A 23,405-nucleotide genomic window follows, 5' to 3' on the forward strand; every position below is an offset into this window, starting at 1 on the left:
GTGGGCCCTCCTCCAGTCAGCCCCGGGTAAAGTTAGGCAAGTCTAGCAGTGTTGTAATGGATTCTTTGCAGAACTTTAACGTTAGGTCAAAATTGCAGGTAGAATTAATGGCTCTCAGTAGTATTTCAAAAGGGTAATCTGCAGTTTGTTCTTCCAGGTGTAATTGTAATAATGACAGACAGAACAGATCAATATAAGAGATAAAACATTACCACAAAGTAGCTCACCACTACATTTTGAATGGTCAAGATATTTATTATTTATTTATACCATGGTCTGGGGGAATACTCGATTCTGATTGGCTGAAGGGTGTCCATTAACCCCTGATATATGGACACCTACTAAGTAGTTCCAGTCAAATTGACTGTTCACCGCTGTAAATTAATGCGCTAGCTGGTGTATCAAATCTGAATATTTTATTTCCAGTACTGAGTGCAGTCCGTCAGTCCTTCAGTGTCTTATCCTCTGAACACCACAGGGTGGCGACTGTAACACACAAGCTGCAGAAAGTACAATTCCCCTCTAAATTTACTGATACGCGAATAATCTCACATCCCGTTCGCTGTTCAACTCTCTGCCTCAGGCTGCGGCTACAGTAGCGTTACACACGCGGTGTCTGCGTCGGACGGTTCTTAGGCCTCGCGTCGTCCATTAACTCCTGTTTATGGACACCTCGTCGGGCATTATCCCTTACTTATTTATAAACTGTAAAAATATTGAAAAAAAGTGTGCTACATAATAACAAAACACACTAAAAAATGTGATTGAACAATGTTTATTTGCCATTTTAAACTGCCAATTATTTTGACATCTTCACATGTGCAATTGTAACAATGTTTGAATTAATGTATATAACATGTTCCAAATTCTCACAGCTTGTATAAGTAATACAAACAGCAATAATTTAACAATGAATATGACATAAAAAAATAGAATAAAATAACGTTTTAAAAACATAAGGTGCTGTTCTCAGGAAGGCCATATAACCAGTATATAACCCCTAAGTGTATAAACATCTTATCATATATTATTGAATATACTCTAATATATTATGGACATTTTAATGCTGGTGTCTTCCTCTTATTCAAAATTCCTTCATGAGCAGCTAGGCTAGTAAACTGGTCTAGAAGTTAGTGCAGCGCAGGAAGTAGCTGTTCCTCAGCACACGGAACAACCTCTTGCTCCTCAGGCTGTACTCATACATGTAGGATCCACTGTAGATGTAGGTGAAACCTGCAGAACAGACGCTCAGTGTTAGTTTCTGTGCAGACTTTTTTCTCATTTCAGTCGTCTTGACTTGTAAAAAAAAATGTTTAAATGTTACTCACCTCTGTACTGGAAAGCCGCAGTCACCTTGCCGGTCACGTCGGGGAAGGTCTGATCCACCGGCTTGGGGAATCCCTGGTCCATGGTCTTTCTGGCCTCATCATAACTGAAGAAACACAGACAGTACTTAGACTGATTCACCATCTTGTCAACCAACATCTTATTTATCATTATTATTATCAATATCAGATTTATAGTACATCAAGTAATTTGAACACACGTGTAGTAATTGCTGCCAACGAAGAACAGAGTCTTGCGAGAGTGTCGATCATAGAGGGCCGCATCCACTTTCTCTACGGTTTGGGGCAGTCCAAGGCTGGAAAGCGGTTTAGGATAGCCACGTACAAGATCATAGCCACTGAAAGCCCACACTTTACTACCTGGATATAGATGAAAGGAAAATGTTTTTTAGTAAAGGCATGTTAAGGTAATATTGCAGTCAGATTTGGCATTTCGGGTAAATACAGAGAACAAACACATCACCTTTAAAGACTAAGACATTGTCTAGTTCTTGGCTTTCATAAGCAGCGTCAATGTTGATGGGGGCATTGGGCCAGAAGTTTGTGATGAGACTTTGCTGAGGTGTATTGCTCTGAGGGTAGCTACGCCAGAAGAAGCTGAAAACATACAGGAACAGATAGAAGTTTATAAACCAGCTCCAGATATTTCAGATATATTTGAGCGTTCTATTGTATGTCTACAATACCTGTCCTTAAAGAAGAGCATTTCTCCGCGCAGGTTGGTGACAGCATCCAGGACCATGGTTGAGTCACAGGCATCGGGGGTCGTGGGGGGCGTAGGTTCAGGCTTATCAGGATCCTCGTCAGGGTTTGGACCTGGAGGTTACACAAAGTGACATCATCAAAGATTGTGGAGGAGTTCTTTGTTTCAAGGACTTAGGTCAAGTGCAGCTTTCTCAACCAGGCATCAATGAACTGAAAGGTAGTGCTTACCATAGAGAGACTGGATGCCATTGATATCATCCCGGGGCAGAGCGAAGGAGTCAGGGTTGTGGTATGAGTATATAGGGTACATGAGTGCACCAGGATCATCAGAGTGAGACAAACCCAGGGAGTGGCCAAACTCATGGGCAGCCACCATGAAGAGGACGTAGCCTACAGCAAAAAAACAAGGTCACTCACAGTTCCTCTCCATGTACAGTGTATATCATGTCAAAACATACACTGACAGATTCATTACCAAAAGAGACACTAGGCAGAGCATAAATAACAAACTCACCATTATTTGAGCGGAAAGTGAAGGTCTCATCCTCGTCGAAATGAGCATCTCCTCCAAGGCCAGGGGCTGGGGCGAAGGCGTGAGCAAGAGTGCCATCAGGGCCGTCAAATGGGTAGGAATCACCGTGTGCTGTTAGTAAGAACATATTCATTTCAGGGGAGGAAACCAAACAGCAATTAAAGACATTGACTCGAATTGTGTTAAAAGAAGCAAATCAGAGTTGGGTTTACAAAATAAATCTGTGTCCTTTGATTGATTAGCTGTCCAATGAGATTCAAGGCACAGAAAACTCATGAAGGTAAAGCTGAGATGCCACAACCAATAAAGTGAGCACAGGGAGAGTATATAACTGGGAAAGACAGGAAAAGTTATTGTGTACTCACATAGACGGCCGAAGGAGATCATGATGTCAGCGGTGTCGCTGTAGATTCTTGTGAATCTGAGAGGAGTGACTTTGGCCCAAACCTGCAGAGCTTTCTCAATGGAGTCATCAACCTCTGCCACAGACATGTCAGGTGTGTAGTTCTCTATCCTGCAGGACAGAACAATACTACATTAAATACATGCGTTACCTATTTTCTCTCACACGCTTTCTCTCTTGAGATCATTCACCTGTATGTCAGGCTGTTTTTCTTCCACTTGAGGCCATTTCCAAATGTGGAGAACTCGCCGATGTGGCCGTCTGGAACGCCACAGCGTGGCTTTTTCATCGTTGCCACGGTGTCACCATCCAGAGTCCCGGTGATCTGGAGACCAAAGAATTTCTGCATTTCACTCAGCTTCCTGATCAGCGGGCTCATCCCTCGTCTGATAGTCGGGCCGGTCTCGTCCGTTAGGTTGAAGAATTTTCTCAGGTAGCTCTGCAGGAAAGAACAATGAATACTTTAATATGTGTCAGTTGTAGAATGTACATGATATATGTAAGAAAAGGGTATTTGTTTGTTAAAATCACAGAGATAAAGCTACTGTAAAGCTGCAAAACAAGCCTACATACCTCTGCAAACTGTTCATCCTGAACAGTAACCTGCTGTATTGGCACGCAGTAAACTGCAACTGCCAGGCTTAGTAGAACGCTCAGATTGAAAGTCTTCATGTTTCGCCAAATGCGACTTGTGTTTCTATGCTGCAGACAGCTGTTATATAGGCTGAGGACGGGGCGTGTTCAGAAACATCCTCCTCGACTGGATGACTCAATGTTCCTTTTATGGGTAAGAGAGGAAGCTGGATCCGATTGCTCATTGTTTGCTCAAAGTTTTCCAAAATGAGACACTGTCATTATCATGACATGACACAGGAGAGGGTTGTTTCAGGTAACAGGATATGCTTGGGATGTTTGGACTTAATCAAGATGAAAACAATCTCATGAATCAAGTAACTTGCTAATAACTGTATTTTTTATTTTTTCCACAATCTGTTTTCTGTTGTATTTCTCAAATGAACTCTTGTCAAGTCAAAGTCGATTTCACAAAAAAGAATAAACATGATAATTAAGTTATAAACATTAAAAATGTCTCTGAGTCTAGATCTATCAGAAATTTTGAAAACAGTGACAGACCAGCACAGGATATCCATGGGTTCTAGCAATAGTTCTTATTAATTCCACCAAAAAAAAAAGGCAAAAGAAAGTGACTGATTTTGCTTATTCATTATTATTTGCAGAAACAAACAAACCAGCAAAAATAAATAATACTTTGTTCCTGGTGTGTGTGTGTGTGTGTGTGTAGGTGTGTGGGTGTGTGTGTGTGTGTGTGTGTGTGAGATATAAAATAATGTCATTAGCATGCCGACCCTTTAATCGTCTGTGCTTTACTTCATTCTCAGTTCTTTTCCTGTAATATATTTCTATATCTCTATAGTACAATTACTTCAAAATGTGTTAAAGGAGTTATTGTGAAAATGTGTTAGGTGGTTAGGTTAGGTTAAATTGAGTATGATGTTGGTATATTTTTGAGATATTAAGAGATGGTGTATCACGCAGCTAGGCTTTAAATGAGGGGTGATTTCCACAGAAGCAGGATTTTTCTAACAAAGGTCTAACAAAGTTATATGAGGGGAAGGACACTGTATTGTATCAAAAAATGGCTGCCAGATGCTAGACATTTGACCAGAACATAGGGGTTGGGCCATCTATTACAGCCCTCATCCAGTCTAAAGTTAGGCAAGTCTGGCAGTGCTGTAATTGATTGTGATAGAGTTGCTGTGCGACTTTAATTCTGATTCTGATACTGATTCTTTGCAGAACTTTATCACTGCAGACTACTTTAATATCTTGTCCAAGGAGTTTGACATCACTTCCTGTCATATTGTCTAACTTGACCCTCAGACTTTAACAAGCCATTCTGTTTTTCACATTGAAGTTTCCGACAGCAGTTTTTGCTGCCATTCACTCACTGTACTCTGCAGTTTGATTGAGACAGAGCATGTGAGCGGAGCTGAGCGGTGAGAATTTCCACTCCCCGCTTACGTGGGTGTTCGCTCCTTCGCTCCATCGCTCCATCGCTCAAAGTTATACCAGACAGCTCCGCTCAAAGACCGCTCTCCGCTCACCTAAAATTTCATTCAGCTCTGGTGAAATCGCCCCATGCTCGCTCAAATTTAAAAGAGGGAGCAATTCCTGATATTGCACCTATCTGACCTGTCTGCTTGCTTTACAAAATATTTTACAAACTCCATCTCTCAATGAATGACCTCTGATGTAGGCTAACCCTTGAAGGCACACGTGAGTCTGGACTTGTGCATGCCCTAGACTCTGCGCTCCGACTATATTTTATCACGCTCCGCGCTCCGCTCACATGCCCTGGATTGAGAAACCATATAAAAAAAAAAACGGCTCTAAAAAATTATGTTTATTAATGTGAGTCACCAACAGGAGAATATTATTTATTCTGCCTTCATCAGCTTTTCTATTGTAGCTTCCAGGGGGCTCTGAAAACATTCAAGTCAGTTAATCCTATATAACATGTTAGTGAAAACATAGTGCTGTGTGACGCAACTACAGGTAGTTATTTTCCATCCAGATATATCTACAACCACTTTAAAGTTTATGGAAAGGTACATTTTAGTTACTGTTACCTAATAGCTGACACAAAACAACAGTAATGTCTGGTGTAATGTATTATCTGCGGTAAATTAATCAACAGCAGGAAATGCAGACACTTTGAGAGAAATAAGATGCTGCAACAGGAAAGAAATGTTTTTCAATCATGAAAAATATAATAAAAAAAAATCAATTTTGGCTCCCCAAAAATCATTGACCCGTAAATCACAGTGTCACAGTGATGTTAAATAAAATACATTTGACAACTTAAAAACTTGAAACTTTGATACGAGGTACAACCGCCATTATTACTGCATTGTATGAGGTAACACTGTAAGTCACTTCCCTATACTGTTCATCAGTTCCCATGTTGGTATTAGGTACATTGTAGAATATTTTGTAACCCTCTGTGTATCCACACACAGAGAGCACACACAGCGCTGTCGTCATCCAGCCGCACAGTGTTTCCTTCAGTTATCTCCCCTCTCTCAGTATTTCATTGTCGTCCTCCGTCTTGCATTCCAGCAGGTCGTTAGCAGGGCTGGTAGCGATGACACGTTTGGAGTCAGAGTCATATTTGTAGTGGATATTTCCCTTGAAGAAGTGCACAAATCCTGTTGGGAGTTAATATTCATCATTGCAAGGCATACAATGAACACAATTGAAGGTATTAAGCTGCTACAGTGTGTGAGGAATCATGTAAAACATCAGCTAATCATTTGTCACAGCTACGATGCTAACTCGCAGGCCATTGGGGCTCCTGCATCACTGTGGGGAATGTTAACGCAAATCTTTTTAAAATCTTTTGCTTTACTGGAGAATGAAGGGATCCGTCAGTCCTTTCACCATCTGTCATTGCGAGAGACCACCTTGGTGCAGAGAGGTCTCAAACTACTACATTACTTCAGGAAACTAAAGAAGATAAAACCTCTCAGACAGCATTACAAAACATCCTGGGTGGAATCATAAACTGACATGGGATGTGCAAGGTGAGGTGTCTGCGCAGAGCCCAAAGAATTCTAGATAACAACACCCACCCCAGCATCAGTCTGTGGCTCAGTTCAATTCATCCTCATCCTTTGCGCTTTCTGGTGCCACCAAACCATTACCTTTTGCACTCTGCTCATTCCCACTATAACAAAGTCTTTCCCACGTGCACTACAATTTAAAACACACCCTGATATTACACAGATAATTCTAATTTTGTTTATTTGTTGTTTCTTCTTTTATTGCTACTTTCACATGGTTTCAACACGGTTTCTTCCATGTTATTGTTTATATATTACTCAAATTTGAATATTGAGATATCTGTTAATAAAATGTCTGCGTGTGTCATCAAGGGTCGACAGCTGCATTTAATTGTGCAGTCCTGAATTGTAAAAATACAAAAAAAATAACACCTTATTTGAAAGTTTTTCTTTGTGTGCATGCAGCACTTTGTGGCAAATGTACAAATGATGGTAATTAATGATATAAGTAGTGGTGGAAGTCGCAGTAGTAATATTTAAAGCTACTGCAAGGAACTTTCTGTTTTGTGTTGATTCTGGGGACCTCTTTGGCCAAAAGACGAGGATGGTTAAACACACTAAACCTTGTTTCTGTGCCGTTCCTCCAGACAACAGAGCAGTATCTCTCCTTGACCTGTGAGAAGTATTTCATCTGTAGCAATCCAGCATAAAAAGTAGTCCTGATTTTATGACCTATCCAAACCACATAAGACCCAATCTGAACTGTAGAGAGATAGCCAATCTTCTTGCAGATGGTATTTTTTGCTTATGTATCAAACTGAGATCTCATAATCAATTAAAAATCCTTGTGGTATATTAAATAACCAGGGTTTTTTTTTTTGTTGGTTTTTTTTAAAAAGAGAAACAGCACTAGTATTGGATACTGCCCCATACATTTAAGTGTCAGATGCAGTTGTCATCTTATCTGAATTTATTGCTAGAGCCTCACTGATTTTTGTCTTTAAGCTATTTATTTTGTTGTTTTTAATGGGTCTAACAGTACTTAATATATATATCTCTCTATGTGTGGCAAGTTTTATGAAACTGAAGGCAGAAAGGAAGGAGATGTAGCTACCATCAAAGAAGACAGCTGCATCGATTGGATATGGAATCCCCGGCCACTGCTTCTCTATGAGTGACGGCGATCCCTCCATCATCTCCTGCAACTCATTGTACCTAGAAAACATGATAGAGCTTTGTATATTTTTCTTTTCTTCCTGTTGATAGGTTACATAACAAAACCACAGCACCAGTTTTGTGTAATGACACCAGCAGAGTCATTCTGATTAACAAGCTTGCTAACCACACTGGATGAGAAATAGCAAAACCACTAATAATGACGCTGCTTCACGTACAAGGGAAATTTGTAAGTTGTTATGACATCAAGACCTAAGGAAGCGGTCTAGTCAAGTCATGCCAATAACAGTTTTGCTACAAAGAGCTCCAAAGACTCCTTTACCAGGGAAAAAATACCTCCAGCACTCATTTCCAGTGAAGAACACAGTGTAGCGGTCATTTCTGAAGTGAAGAGCAGCGTCTACAGATTTTATTCTGGAGGGGAATCCCAAGTTGGAGATGTTCTTTGGAAAACCGTCCTCAACCTGTAACTGCCTCAGCATCCAGTACAGATGGCCTGAAAACAAACATAACTGTCTGACATTTACAGACACTGCATATTACATATTCACTACCCATTTGGGTGTACCTGCTTTTTCATTAGAAAAGTCAATTAAAGTGCAAAGTGCACGACTCATGGTGCTCTTTTATGATATTCCTTTATTTTACCTTTAAAAAACACTATCAGATTCTTCCTTGTGTTCTCATAGACAGCATCCAAGTGGGTAGGAACACTCTCTGGCCACAGGCTGCTGATCAGGGTGATTCTTGTTTCATCAAACTGAGGATGTTTGCGCCACATGAACCTGGAAAGGCAGAAAATGATCTCAAAAACATTTCAATTTAGTTGTATTTTTGTTTTCCAGTATCCTTGGAGACACCAATTGAGGATAAGGTCTGTCCATCACTTTTCATGATGTAAACATACCAACGCAATTACCAGTGTTGGCAATGTACGTTTCTGTAAACCAAGGATATGTTGAAACTTTGTGTTTTTTTAATGTTGCAACTTTACGTTTCATTAGATTGAATTTTCAGTTTTATGTTGAGAAAAAAGTCTTGCTTATTCTCCTGCTAGGTTTTAGGTACAAGAGCACTTGGTGAGGGTTAGGTAAAGATCATGTTTGGGCTTAAAATATAAGTGGTTTTATCGCCACAAAGACGGTTAGAAAATGCCCTGGCATTTCGTTAAAGGAATCCAGGGGTTTCACACTTTCAAATGTTGAACCATAGTCTTGAACAGTGGCAATGCATGCACCTCATGACATTTACGTCAGCTCCTACACAAGTAATATGAACGTGATATAGAGAAATGTGTATATGGTACATGTTTGGTACAAATTTGAACAAAGCTTTACAGAAACACAAACTGCCAACATCCAGTCAGTTATCCTGCTGACTGGATGGGACATGCATGTAATGGGACGGTTTACATACCTATCTTTGAAAAACAGGAGCTCCTGCTGTAATTCTGTCACGGCATCAAAGGACAAATCCAGATCACATTTTTCAGGTGTTCTCGGAGGAGGTTTTTTTGACGACAGTGAAGCAAAATTGGGATTGATACCTGCAGACAGAAGGAAGAAATTTAAAGTGCCTTTTTGACAGAAAACTATCAGACCCCACTATTGCTAGCTGTTTGGTCTTTGTTTTTGTTTTTTTGCCTGACAAGAGAGGGTTCCTGCAACTCACATGAATGCATCATCTGCAAATAATATCTGTTACGGGCCTCACGGATATCTGCACAGACACAGATAGGTAAGCTTGCCATAGTAAGACTTACATTTAGAATTAAATGTCTTTTTAGATAAACTGTTCATGCTTATGCAATTTAACCATTATGCATATATTTTATAACGCAGCTGACTCTTTTATATACATTGAATCTATTATTATTATTATTATCATTATTATTATTATTTATGCCTCTGACAGCTACAGTATGTAATAATACAAATACTACTACCTAGGATGACTAAGAATGATATATAAAAAAAATGGTTTCGCTGACATCTACTGAGACGCAATGACAATGAGTCAAACTGTGATGTATTGACAGTCTGAGAGTGTGGGAATTTAAATTTTAAAATGAAGCTGTGACGCTGTCTGATGATGAAACATTAGAAAAAGAGGATGTTGTGGTTTTAGGCTTTTGGGTTTGTATCCCACGCTACTGCTGTGGGTGCAAAAACACAATAATGTAATAGGCTACTTATTGTTTCATTGTGTGTGTGGGTGTGTGTGGGTGTGTGTTTGTGCATGTGTGTGTGTGCTATTTCTGTGTTTGTAAATAAAAACGTAAATGTTCAAAGCCAACTTCTATGCACATGTACATTTCATTTTACAAATGGGAGCAAACCAAAGGTAAAGATGAGATTATAAGTGTCTGTCATGATGCTGTCACAGTGTATGACATACATTTAATTTTGTTTACATCTGCTTTAGAAAGGAAAGGAAACAACCTCTGTGAATCCAGGCAGTGAAATGACGCTTCATCTTTTGAATCCGGCTGAACTCACCATACAGGTGTTGGATGTCTTTGACATCACGGTAGGACAGCTGAGGCTCATAATTGGGGACAAAGTTGTATGCTGGGTACATGATAGCCCCGGGGTCAGATGAGTGGGGCAGGCCAAGTGCATGGCCAAATTCATGGACAGTTACAGGAAATAGGTTGAAACCTAGAGCAGAAACACAAGCATTATGAGGGCTATATGGCAGGGTGTGTAGCTGCATATTTACAGTGAGAGGGAGGGACAAACATTTTGGGGTTTAAATTTTTAAATTCAGACTCCGCATCTATCATTAGTGCTCAAGTTCACCTTCAGTTTTTGCAACAAAATTTGATAACAAAAATAAATCTTTACATTGCACTTTGTTTCATAAGCATTCTGATCATCCAAAACATGCTTATTTATATGCATATGCTTATTTATATGTATACAAAATGTGCTTATTCAATTTCATGCCAAAAAATTTGATGGGAAGATGAACATCATTTTATGAAGCGCCAGCAGCCGATTACATTTGGTTATTCACGCTCTTGCAGAGAAAACAGATTCGATTAATAATGCTCTCACACCTCTCTGTTAAAAATAAAAGTACAGCTAGCTACCAGTAAGCTTCAAACAAATACTGGAAGCAAGGTTAATATTTTTTATTGTAAGAAAGAATCCGGCCTCCCACTGTTTCCTACTACCTCCACTCTTTTTGCTAAGCTATGCTATCAGTCTCTGGCTGTATCTAACAAGCCATAAAGTGTAGAAGTGTATTCCCCAAAATGTTACACCATTCCTTGAAATTACATCGTAATGACAGTGGGTTTTTTTGTTTTCATGTGTGAGATCTCAAACTTTAGTACCCGTAAAATTAAAGCTCCAGTCTTCCTCAGCATCAAAGTGCACGTCTCCACCGATACCATACCCAGGCATGAAGGCATGAGCCAGGACTCCTCCTTTGCCATCAAATGGTGAACCATCCTTATGGTCTGCAACGGAAAGTTAATCATTATATACAGAAAATCCGTTATGCCATGTGCCACTGTCAGGGCCAGGGAGATCTGGTCTCTTTAGAGCTCACCTCTATTCATAAAGGAGATGACGATGTCAGCCTCTTTCCGTCTCCGCCTGCGAAATTTAATCTGTGCAACACTTGACCAGACCTTCCATGCCGCTTTGAATACTTTGTGAACTTTTGGGGCTGGGATGGAGCGGCTGTAGACAGCAATTCTGGGGTACAAGGACAGACTTTTACTACTTCAGTTGATCCATCTTTACTTTCATGACACATTGGATGCTTTTTGTCTTAGCTGTTACTGGGAGAAGAGTACAATGATCTATTCGACATGGCATTTGCAGTCATTTTAGTGGCATGGCTTTATAGGTGTATCTGATATTCGCGTGTTGCTGTTGTTCCTACTGTCGAAGATCATAATTAATGTTGCTTAAGGACCATCATTGCAATTGACCAATCATGCTGTTGTGATGTCATAGCTTGGTGAATTGTCATGTTTTTATCCCTGGAGCCTCATAATTAATGTTGCTCCTTGACCATAATTTCAAGTTGTGAAAAAATGACAAAGTTCGCAAGTGGAGCAAGACGTAAAGGCTGTTAGGTGCTAGACTCCAACTCGAAGGAGACCATGGAACATAGTGTCATACATGTATGACTTTTACACTTATGGTCATGTATTGTTTTCCATTACTTTTCTGTTTTCTGTCGCCGTTTGATTAGGATTAGGGAGCAAAAACTCTTAATTAGGTGTAGGCAGTAACAACACATGGTGAGGCTTAGAGAGCAAAACTACTTCGTTGAGGTTTAGAGAGCAAAACTACTTGGTTAGGTTTAGAGAGCAAAATACCTGGTAAGCTTTACATAATAAGAATACTTTGTTTGGTCTAGGCAGTAAAAAAAAATCTTGTTTAGGTTTAGGCAACAAAAACACTTGATGGTCCCGGAAATAAGTTAATAACGTTATTCCAGGAATAATACCAAGATGGAGATATCAGATCATGCTGGGTCTATAGATGGCAGTGTCTAGTAGATGGATTGCCATAAAAGTTTGTACTTACATTTATGGTACCCAGCAGATCAATCCTAAGGACTTTGGTAATTCTATGACTTTTCCTCGACTGCCACCAGGTTAACATTATGGGTTTTAGGTAAAATGTTAACCACTGGCCTATTGCAGGCACTGCTGTGAATTTTAGTTCAGACATTCACGCCCACCTCAGGATAAATAGTGGTAACTTTTGAGTACAAACTGCAATAATGATATTCCCTCCAGCATCAGCTGTACAACAACAACTAACAACTTTTACCAGTATTCTTGTTGCCAAACTTGTGTTATCATTTAGCTCAAAGCACTGGGAAATCACATCATTTTCACTGCACTGTTTTGTGATCATCTTTAACCTGTAGCTGAGAGTTCTCTTCTTCCAGCGAATGTTTTTTCCAAATTGTTCCACATCAGACAGACCACAGCGCGGCCGCTTCATAACTGCCAGGGTCTCTTTGGTCAGCTCTCCACTTGGAGGCAAACCAAAGAAACGCTGCATCTTCTCGACCTTATCGCAGAGTTGAGTGTTCCAATCGGACTCATCTACATCTGTGTCTGCGGTCCTCTTCCGTCTCTCTGACTTTGGCCGGTAGCCATAGAAGTGTTGTAGATATTCCTAAGGAGGACAACTCAGTCAGTGTCTGCAAAACAGTGAATTGCAACAGTCAACTGAAAAGGTAATGAGTGTAAGATGATGTACACCATTCGAACGCTATGCACACAGTTTCTTATTTGATGTTTTCTTGTTTCTGTGCTCAAAGGTTTCGACAGTCCTTCTCTGATGCTTATCTGAGGGCTTAAAAATGTTTTGCTTGCAACCTAATTTTTTCTTATTTTCAATCTTCCATTTTGTTTGTGGTACTCTTTCTAAAATCCTATTGTGTGTGTCTTTCATACTGACAATTCATACTGCCTTGTCTTTTGTCTTAATGCTTTTTAGATCTTATTTAAAGCACTTTGAAATGCCTTCGTACCGACAGGTCCTATAAAAATAAACTTGCCTTGCCTTGTTGTCTTTACACTACACATTCCAAACATTTTCTCAAACCTTTAATAATAGCACAGCGCATAAGTGTGGCCATACCCATGTAATAGTAGGTGTCAACAACAACCACACAAGCTCTAGAGACACTGTAGCCTCCCACTTAAAGGATTACTGAAGCTCTGTGAAAGTTTGTACAGTAATCTCCATGGCTCAATGCTGCATTGACAGTAACACCTCTATAATGAGAGTCCGCTAATGTTGATTTTGCTGAATTTTGTAAATGAGCACAATTTAGAACATAAATGAATACAAAATGAAGGGTGTAAAAAGCAGTTTCCAATTTCAAATCATATAAATCAGGGGTCAGTGTGTTTCAGGCTAAGGACCCCTTAGCTGATAGAGAGAAGGAGCAGGGACACGTACAACATATTGTATAACATTATGTTTGCATATTAAACTGGGTCCATTATAACATGTAGGGCAGTGACATGTATAAACAAGTAAGCAGCAGTTGTAGCGTGGATAATTATTGGCACATCAAGCGCACTCTCTGCAGTTTTTGCATGTCATGCTTGTAAAGCTGCAAAACAATCCAATGAATGTCCGTACACTTGGGCTGATAATACAGATGACTGGCAAATGCGTTTCAATGATACATCATTAGCTGACTAGTTCAGAGTTACGGATAATGGCTAGGTAAGCTTGATCACATGATTACATGAGGAATCACGGGTAGACCATCATCATGTTGAGTAAATTACGCGTCTTCTTCTTTTTTTCTTTTTCTTTTTACAAATGTATCTTTGCTAATACTACGTTGGCTACGTTGGCAAATATTTTCAAACCGTAATTAAGATGCTTGCCCTCGGGTTTGTGGACTCAAAGTTGAAGACCCAGGATATAAATGATAAGGCATCAACACACCTCTACTACACATGAATGTCTTTGCAACAGTTGAAATTGTAAAATGTACCATTAAGACAATGAGTTGCCAGTACGAGGGGAGCGACGTCACCGGGCAGCATGTTTTTTTTTTCCTTGAGTTAGTTGAGTGACCCCTTGCCAAGAACGGTTGCCCGTTACCAAGCTCCTGTTTCTTTTGGCTCTCAGTTCAAGTGTAACATTAGGGTTTCATCTGGCCACTGTTTTGTTCATGTATGATAGGACAGTATAGCTGTTCAACCAGGCCTTGTAAGGTCTGTTCAGTTAGTAATAAATGACAAACGTCATGGAAACTCACATTTAGAATGAAAATTTACAGAAAATAGCATTTAACATTTTACTGAATATATGAATATGATTAATCTCAGTTGATAAAATCGTTATCAGGACTTATCAGAAATTGTTAAATTCTAAAAATGTAGGATCAAGATCATTCAAACACAGGATCGGATGTCACAAAATGTGTTTCACTTGACAACTATCATAACCGACAAGGCCTCTGCATGTGGCTTGCTGTGGCTCACATATTTGACTGCTGTTATCGCCTTTCTTCATAATCTGTTTGAACAATAACACTGGCTTTGTAGACATCACATCTGCCGCTGTGCCTGTCTTCTTGAGAACTGAGTCTAGTCTCTAGACTGAAAGTGGAGCCGGGGGGCAGAGATTCAGAAGAAGAGCACAAAGAGTCATTATCAATTCATCACAGATTTACTTCAGCTGAGGTTTCACTGGGCCATAATATGCTGATTTTAATCAGTTATCCAATTAAGTTATAATATCGACACTGCTTCTGTTATCTCATCATAATAAGAAATCAAACTGGGTATTATTAAACCACAAAATGATTAAGCTGTGGATCTGTGATATCATTCGAGTGAAATGACAACCACAGCAGCTCTCAGCCTCCAGCAGAGTGAGCACCGAGAACTGATAACTGGAAGGTGAAACGCAGTGTGTGTTCGTAAACACGCGCGATGCAATGAGATGTATTTATCTAGAACACATTTAAATGTATAATTAATGTACTGATCTTATTTTAGTGACTGAATTTAAAGTGATTTTTTCCGCAATGAAAATATTTGTTTCAACAATTTATACATATTAAAATATATCCCCACATATAGAATAATTAATGTAATTTTATGTTGCCATACATTTGTGAAGCCGTGGAATATGATCTCTGGAGAAGAAACAGAAACACGGATACTATCTCTGGGTCAACAGCAATGTCAAAATCCAGCACTTAGCTCAGCTAACAAATCACAACCCAAGCAAAACTCCACTCAGGTCAAGGTAGTATAAAGCTGTCCAAAGTATAAGACAACCTTATCCGAGCAAAGACACCTGTCAATCTAGCTGGCTGCTTGTCATCCTTTCTCACAGGGGTCATGCATATAAACAGATAAATACCTCTGCAAACTCCTGGTCAGCTTCAGATAGTCCATCATTAGGTCCTGTAGGCAGGTCAGTGGTTCGGAGAGGCAAGGCAGTAACAGGAGTCTTGCTAGGCATCATGAGACACAGAAGACTCAGCCAGAGCATCTTCATTTTTGACATGCAGGAGTCACAGTCAGTCAGTCAGTCTGTCAATCTGTCCCTGAAATGTGCTGCTGCTGATACACAGGACCGTATGCAAAGCTGCGGTGGGGACCACCTGCCAATTATGAGTGAGTGCTCCTGTCCCAACAAGAACAACAAGGTGGCTCTGCACATAACAGGGTCTTCTTTAATGCGTCTTCAAAGACACATCAGGCCCCTTTTTATAAAGCTCTCAGGGTGGGAAATCAGTCCTAACTGGCCCAAAATTCTCTGTAACATAGATTTAGAAGTTAAAACATTTTATCGGCATTGTGAACGCAGTGTAGGAATCTGTTCCCTATCTCATACAGACACATAACTATGTCTTATCTGCAGATACTGACAACAACTTTCATTTCCCATGAAGGCAAAAACAAACCTTATGTAGCAAGTGATTTGAGATGGAACTACATTTACTGTCAGTCCTTTTATTGCAAGATAAAGCTCTAAAACCCCATTTTCAACAATTTCCCCAGCACTGTATGAGATTATGTGAGGAATCAAAATAAATTAGTTTTGGATTATCCTATTACGTGTAATGTAAACATGGACCAGAGGAGCAGACCAACAACACAGCAAAAGGAAACATTTAAAAAACATTTACTGAAACCAGCTGGTCTATGAGCTATTTCATTGTACAAGAAAATAATATGTGTAAGTCCACTGTATTTGTTTTATGTAAAATATAACTATACTTTCAGGATGCAATGAATTTGCATATTTGAAGTGCAACAGAGCATTAAAGTGTCATTTATGATGGCAGATAATTGAGGGGTTAAAAACATATAGCCCAGGGACACATAAATTATAGTCTTCACCTGTAGTGTCTGCTAGGTGAGGAAAATGTGACTGATTTATTGTGCTGCATCCTTTGTTTCTTGACATTATCCCGCCAAATAAGGACATTTACATATGAAAAATTATATTGGGGAACTATGCACACACTGAAAGAACAGAACTTCTCGGTACTGACGGCAGCAGTCAAACAGGACCTTCAAAAATGGAACCGGTTACCACTGTCTCTAGTGCAAACAGTAAAAATGTATATCTTACCAAGGTACCTTTACCTCTTTCAATGCCTACCAATCTACCTCCCTCGTTCATTTTTTAAGCTTATCAACGGCATCATTGCAACGTTCATTTGGGCAGGTAAACGGGCCAGAGCAAATAAATTCTTGCTCCAGAGGAACAGATCATTGGGTGGGCTGGGATTGCCTGACCTTCTGGGGTACTATTGGGCGGCCAGTGCACAAAAGATTTTACTCTGGTTCACCTCTCCTCAACATACCTGGTGCCAGTTGGAGGCAAATTTATGTACCACGTCTCTCCAGGTGCTAGTATGTAGCACCCTCCCTCTTTCTCTAGTAAATTTCACATCCAACCCCATTGTAACTAATACATTAAAAATTTGGACCCAAATTAGGAAGCGGTTTGGATGGTTCTCCCCTCCGCAAACTACACCTCTTTGTAATAACCACTTATTTGTGCCAGCTAGGATCGACTCGCGCTTTGCAGTTCTGGAAAGGAAGGGCCTGAGATGCCTGGGTGATCTGTACATAGACGGTCTGTTCGCCAGCTTCAACCAATTACGCTCAGCCTTTGGGCTAGGCAATACAGACTTTTTTCGCTTCTTCCAACTTCGTGACTTTGCACGAACCCACTCTCCTCAGTTTCCCCAACTCCCACCCCTCAGTGGTATAGATTTGGTACTCCAGGCTAAATCTTTGCCCAAGGGCCATGTCTCATTCCTTTATGATCTTTTATCACCAACAAATGATTCAGCTGTAAATAAGAGCAGGGCCGACTGGGAAGCCGAGCTCCAGATAAGCATTTCCGATGCTCTATGGAAAAAAAGCGATGGAAGCCATCAACTCTTCCTCTAGCTGTGCCAGACTTTCTCTTATCCAATTTAAAGTACTCTTTAGACTACACTATAGCAGAGACAAACTCTTTAAACTCTATCCAGACAGGACTACTGAAGCAAACGAGATCATCAGTGAGAAGATTGGCTATTTCTGCATAGTTGGTCTTAATGCCTGTCACTGGGTCTTATTCCCTGTGCAATCATAACATTACATGTAAAGGAATGTTGATGACCTATCTCAGCAAAGTTACAATTACTGAGCAATCAAAAAAGTTAGCTGTAGGCCACATGCAGGATAAACTTGGTGTGTAAACGGATCTGCACACAATTTATTTTTTGCTTCAACATCAAGTTATAGAATTTTACCCTACATAGCCACAACTAGATAATATTACTTTATTGCTATGCATCCTGCAAACTGTTGCGTCTTTGAAAAAAGAAAGATTGTATGAAAAATATAGTGCCTCTTTCTCTCACTCGCTTTTAAAACAAATACACAGGGTAACTAGATAGTTCATTTCATTACAAGAATCGGAGGTGCTGATACTGCTTTTTTCCACAGGGGCCGCCAGAATAAAGACAGAATTAAAGGTCCTTGTAACTTCTTTAAAGCAACATTATCTACCTATCTTATATTGAAATAACAGGTTCCAAATCATGGTATCATATAATTAGCAGGTCAAAATTGTAATTTTCTAACACTGCAGTTTATGACCAAATACAAATGACATTCCCTAAAGGCTCTACTGTATGTTGTTTAGTGTTAATTAGCAAATATTAGCCAAAATAAATGTTAAACAAAGTAAGTGAACATGGTTGAGTTCTTTTAACAAGTTCTCCTAATAAACATGTACACAACATTATAGTAGCTGAACTGATAAAACTAAACTCGATTATAGTGAAAACTGCAAGCAGCTGGAACCTAAAGTAATGTTAGAAAATAATTATTATGCATATAGACATAACTGCAGTGAATAACTGTGTATCTATACTACATTTAAATGCACTGTAACATAAAAAAAAAAAAAAACATGGAAACCAGCAGGCTCTCTGTTGTTGTTATAAATCTGCCAACCTGCCTCTTCAGCAACTCGGGCATTCCCAACATGAGTCAGTGCTGACAAGGTGTTGCCCAGATGAATACTGTTTTACAGCTGGGTAACACACCTGAACCATGAACACAACTCTATGCCTGAACACAATCTAATCACAATCTCCATTAGATACGGATAGCACTGAGTCAAAGTCAGCGGGATCACTGGAAAAAACCTACTAATGACGCTCATTATGACTCTGTTAGACACAGCTTAACATTTGACTCACAATTTCTTCTTGCTGTCCCCTCAGGCTAAGGCTGGATTTTTATGCTCCCAATTAAACCTTGAACATGACATGAGTGGAGCGCTGTTGTGCAATACCTGCTGATGATTTAAAGTAATGGGTCTCTTTCCCAGATATTATGCTTTTTCCACTGCACATGTCAAACATACAAGTGACACTGCGCACTGCTTCAACTGATCTTCTAAATGACAATACTTTTGAAAAGACATGTGACAAATGTTTATCACCTCCACCTCCAGTAAACATTAGGAGGAAATGGTGAATTACTTTAAAACACGGAAAACTAAACACTAGATTGCTGATCAAATAGCAGGCAGCTGGAGGAGGAAGGGGATTTTTACAGAGTGGTCACCACGCTGAAGAGGTGTTTTCCTCCTTTTTTCAATAAACCAGTGATGTTTTGCCAGACAAGTATATGGAGCTGTGCCAGGTGTGAAAACTCTGAAGGGTTTTACGAGCTCTGTGTTTTGGGTAATTACAGTTTATGATCCCTGTAGAGTTCAGGATACATCTCTCTACAAACTCTGTTTGACAGTGTGTGTGTGTGTGTGTGTGTATCATACCATTATGCTACTTATGCAAATCCTAATTGATGTGCAATGACAGTTCTGTGTCTTTTGCTACCTATACCTGTACCAACACCAAAATCCTGATAGAAATGACAGTGAACAGATGTGTTTGTGTTTATACAATAACAGCACTTGGGACATCAGTATCGACTGTCTTTATATAGCAATGTTTACTATACCAAGAGAGGAACGTTGCATATAGATGATGGAGTTATTATTTGTCTAAACTTGTCCTCCTTACAGAACACTGACAGACATCCAAAAGATCTTGACTGTCAATCACTGCCATATGATATACAGTACATGTGTGCCAATGTACCTGCTTCATATTACACATCATGACTCAAGTCCTCTGGCTATTGGAAAACTACGACTGCAAAATTAAAAGACGCATCAGGTGAATAATGTGTCACTCTAAATGTACTCTGCATTATGTTTTGAGTATTTCTACTCATTGATTTACAATGAAATAATTCAAATCATTTAGAAATCTTAGGGAAAGACAACCTCAGGCAGGATTCTGTAGGGGGTTTGAAAAGCCAAGTGTAGATTTGTTTAAAAGGTTCACGAAAGTCCTCTTTGCTGTGAGCTTGGATGTCGTCAGATGACAAGACAGTGTTGGAAACAGGCAGAGCACAATTGTGAAACAGGATAAAAATACTATTAATTCTTTTTTTTCAAACAACATGTATATTCACTCATCTGTTTTTCCATTTCACAAAAGAAGGCTCTGTGTGACAATTTGTAGCAATTTAACACGATAATTTAAGATGAGACCCTCCCCGTCTCTCCTGGTTGCTGATTTGTGGAGGTTGTTTTATCGCTGCTGGACTGTGGTTTTCTCTGTGAAGTACTCGAGTTGGGTTTTCTGTGGCAGTCGAGAGGATGTGACTTTATGCACGTTGTCGAGTGACTCGTCTCAGTGCCTCTCTTTGCTCTAAGAGAAACAATGAAGATGTGGGTATAAACATTACGTAATCAGCCGGCTTCCAACACAACCTGAAACTTCCTCTTTACATAGAAATAAGTTACACTTGGCAGATTCTGAGTATCTCATGTCGTAATGTGTTGCAATTTTTTGCGCTTGAAAATCAGAAACAGCCATGTCTTTAAATCTTGGCTGAATTTTACCAACTAATACTGCTGGTCTGTTGTATATTCAAAGAATGTGGAAAGACGCTGTTAGTGATACGTGACCATTTTAGTGATCTGAGATTTGTTCAACTATGAAATAAACCTTTATGCAATCATGTCATCTTAAACAGGGACATTTCACGATTTTATCTTTCTCCCGAACGCTTTGTGTTGGATGAATGAATAAATGATTGCAGAACATGTTGAGGAGAGCAGACATCCAAAGTGTGGGAACATTTTAAAAATAAAACTGCGAAATATGTGATGTGCAAACTTTGCCAAACACAGCTGTCATTTCATGGCAGCACTACAGCCATGCATGAGCAGCTGAAATGTAAGCACCATGGAGTTATGGTGGCATGTACGCCAGACGGGTAAGTACACGAGTTGAACTGATAAAAGTTATTGTCTCAGTAACCAGTGAGTTGTAGCCGTAGCCTATTTGTTTTGTAGTGGTTTGGAGCATATCATCGCTGTCGGGCGGACACCTCCTATCTTCAAAATATGGAACTGAATTTACGTGTGACTCTGTAGTAGCCTACAAACCTACAAGCAAATCAAACCGAAATGGATTTGCATTTTTTTTTAGACATATTCATCCATTAGTGTGCAACCTAAAAGTGATTTATTAAAATTCATAGTTATTGAAAATGCAACAGATCTCGAATGACAACAACTGCGGTTGTTGTAAACCCATGCTTCTCCGTGTATTATAAGACAAGATGCTGGCTGGAGACAAGCTCTTTGAGTACATTCATAGGTTAATAATGTGTACAGACGTGAAGGGTGGCCAGTAAAATCGATTATGGAAAAATAAGTCAATTTGCAAATAAGAGGTTTCTGTCTGACAGCAACGATATCAGTAATAATTCATGTGCAGGATATTAAATCAGTAAAAAACAGTAATAATATATATTGGATAAAACACTGAATAGTAAACCTCCACTGAATGCAATGATTTATAACATAATAATAATTCATTTGTAAGATATGTAATCAATTAAAAACTGTAATAATTAGTATTGATCAGTTCAATTCATATAAATAAATCCAGTTGTGTTTCAAAATATGATGTCTTCAAATACATGTTTCATGGGTATTTAATTTGTTCTGAGAATATGAGGTAAAACCAAAGTCGAAACAGAATATTGCCAAAATAATAGTGACTAATCGACTAATCGGAAAAAAATAATCGAGAGATTAGTCGACAACCAAAATAACTGTTAGTTGCAGCCCTAATTGATTGACTCTTCAGGGGTCGTCTCTGTAAAAGTCTATATGCTATTTTGCAGTTTGGATGCATTCGGCCATTTTTCATTTGATTTCAAAAGGTGGTAGGCTGTCAAAGAAGGCCAGAGTAAGAGTGTGGAGTTAGAACCTTCCAGTAAGTTCAGTTTGAGAGAATTCAGTATCTACAGGGCCACACTTTTGAAGCATGCGGCAAGTACTTTCACACTGTTGTCTTCCTGCTCAGTCCCTGTGACTTGTTGGTGAACCGTATTTGTCCCAACATGCTCTGCTACACATGCAGCATACAAACAGCATATTTCCCTGTTCTTGGGAACCTGTGGGCAGGTCATTGTGACGAAGCCATGTGAGTAACAAACAACTGAGTGACTAAAGGAGCAAATCAGAAACAGAATCCTTGATTGAAAAGTCCAGGTGACGCATAGTCAGAGCTGTGTCAGACACACTTGATAGTAGCCTTCTGCTTGCTGTGGTTTTTATGGTCTTTTGTTGCAAAATTACAACAACACTTCCTCGAAATGCCTTTCCTCAACCTCTTCAAAATGGTTGCACTGTTTGGTGAGTGGGCTGTGTGGCAATGCTGTGTGTAATATGATCAGCGAGAGCAAGCCATTTTTTCAGGAGGCTCCGTTTATATAGTGTTGGAAGAAGTATTTCAATCTTTTACTGAAATAGCAATATCACAAATGTGAAAATATTCTGTTACAAGTAAAAGCCCTACATGAATTAAATTTTTTTAATACATAGTATAAAAGTAATGGCACCAGAAGGCTCGCTATTGTTGTAATGATACCATACCATGCACTGTATTAAGCGATTATTATTATGATAAAGTCACTGTTTATGTACACATCCATGACAGACAGTTTGAGAACATATATTTAAACATTACTAAAATGTTCTTTTCTTGTTGCATTTTGAAATAATTTTGGCACTCTGTCATAAAGAGCATCATTTATATGTTTATGAAAAATAAATTCAACCTTATATGTCTTCAAGTCTAATATTTCATTTTTGACACTCATCATGGTTAATCTGTGTTAAATGTTTGTAGAAAAAGGCAGTCGAATGTAGTGTTGGTAGAAGTACAACATTGCCTTTTGAAATGTAGTGAAGCATAGATATAAAGTGGTTCAAAATTGTACATCAGTAAAGGTACCACCACTGCATTTAAATTTCCCGCCTATTTTTTCTCTAAAGTATTTCAAACATTGCTCTGAGGGAAAAGTCTATGTTTAAAATGTTTTGTTTTATTATTGTGATCATCTATTTAGTTTTCTTGTGTAAAATATAAACATTCAATAATAATCAGAATATAATTAGCTTTGCCAGTGATGTAACTTTTACATTCCTGAAAATAAACTGTATTTGAATTTGAAATTTTTTGAGGTATATCTGCACAAATGCCAGTTTTACAGTTTAAATGGATGAAAACAGAAAACCACCACCCCATTTCCA

At 39.1% G+C, this 23,405-nt stretch overlaps 2 protein-coding genes across 2 annotated transcripts; both read right to left on the minus strand.

The window, feature by feature from the left end:
• Positions 1 to 759: 759 nt before the first annotated feature.
• On the minus strand, positions 760 to 3,697 carry LOC115594789 (collagenase 3). Its single transcript, XM_030439040.1, has 10 exons — positions 3,560 to 3,697; positions 3,178 to 3,425; positions 2,949 to 3,097; positions 2,566 to 2,694; positions 2,280 to 2,441; positions 2,033 to 2,162; positions 1,810 to 1,943; positions 1,547 to 1,706; positions 1,329 to 1,432; positions 760 to 1,233 (listed from the first exon to the last, which is right to left on the minus strand). The coding sequence occupies exons 1-10, from the start codon at positions 3,656 to 3,658 to the stop codon at positions 1,124 to 1,126; spliced, it is 1,425 nt and encodes a 474-aa protein (XP_030294900.1). The 5' UTR covers positions 3,659 to 3,697; the 3' UTR covers positions 760 to 1,123.
• A 1,699-nt stretch (positions 3,698 to 5,396) lies between these two features.
• On the minus strand, positions 5,397 to 15,806 carry LOC115594788 (collagenase 3). The gene is made up of 10 exons (XM_030439039.1): positions 15,624 to 15,806; positions 12,640 to 12,899; positions 11,305 to 11,453; positions 11,087 to 11,212; positions 10,245 to 10,406; positions 9,163 to 9,292; positions 8,395 to 8,531; positions 8,083 to 8,242; positions 7,685 to 7,785; positions 5,397 to 6,216 (listed from the first exon to the last, which is right to left on the minus strand). Exons 1-10 carry the CDS (start codon positions 15,768 to 15,770, stop codon positions 6,077 to 6,079), a joined length of 1,512 nt encoding a protein of 503 aa, XP_030294899.1. The 5' UTR covers positions 15,771 to 15,806; the 3' UTR covers positions 5,397 to 6,076.
• Positions 15,807 to 23,405: the final 7,599 nt, after the last annotated feature.

The sequence above is a fragment of the Sparus aurata genome, chromosome 13 (assembly GCF_900880675.1).
Source record: "Sparus aurata chromosome 13, fSpaAur1.1, whole genome shotgun sequence".
NCBI classification, from domain to species: domain Eukaryota; kingdom Metazoa; phylum Chordata; class Actinopteri; order Spariformes; family Sparidae; genus Sparus; species Sparus aurata.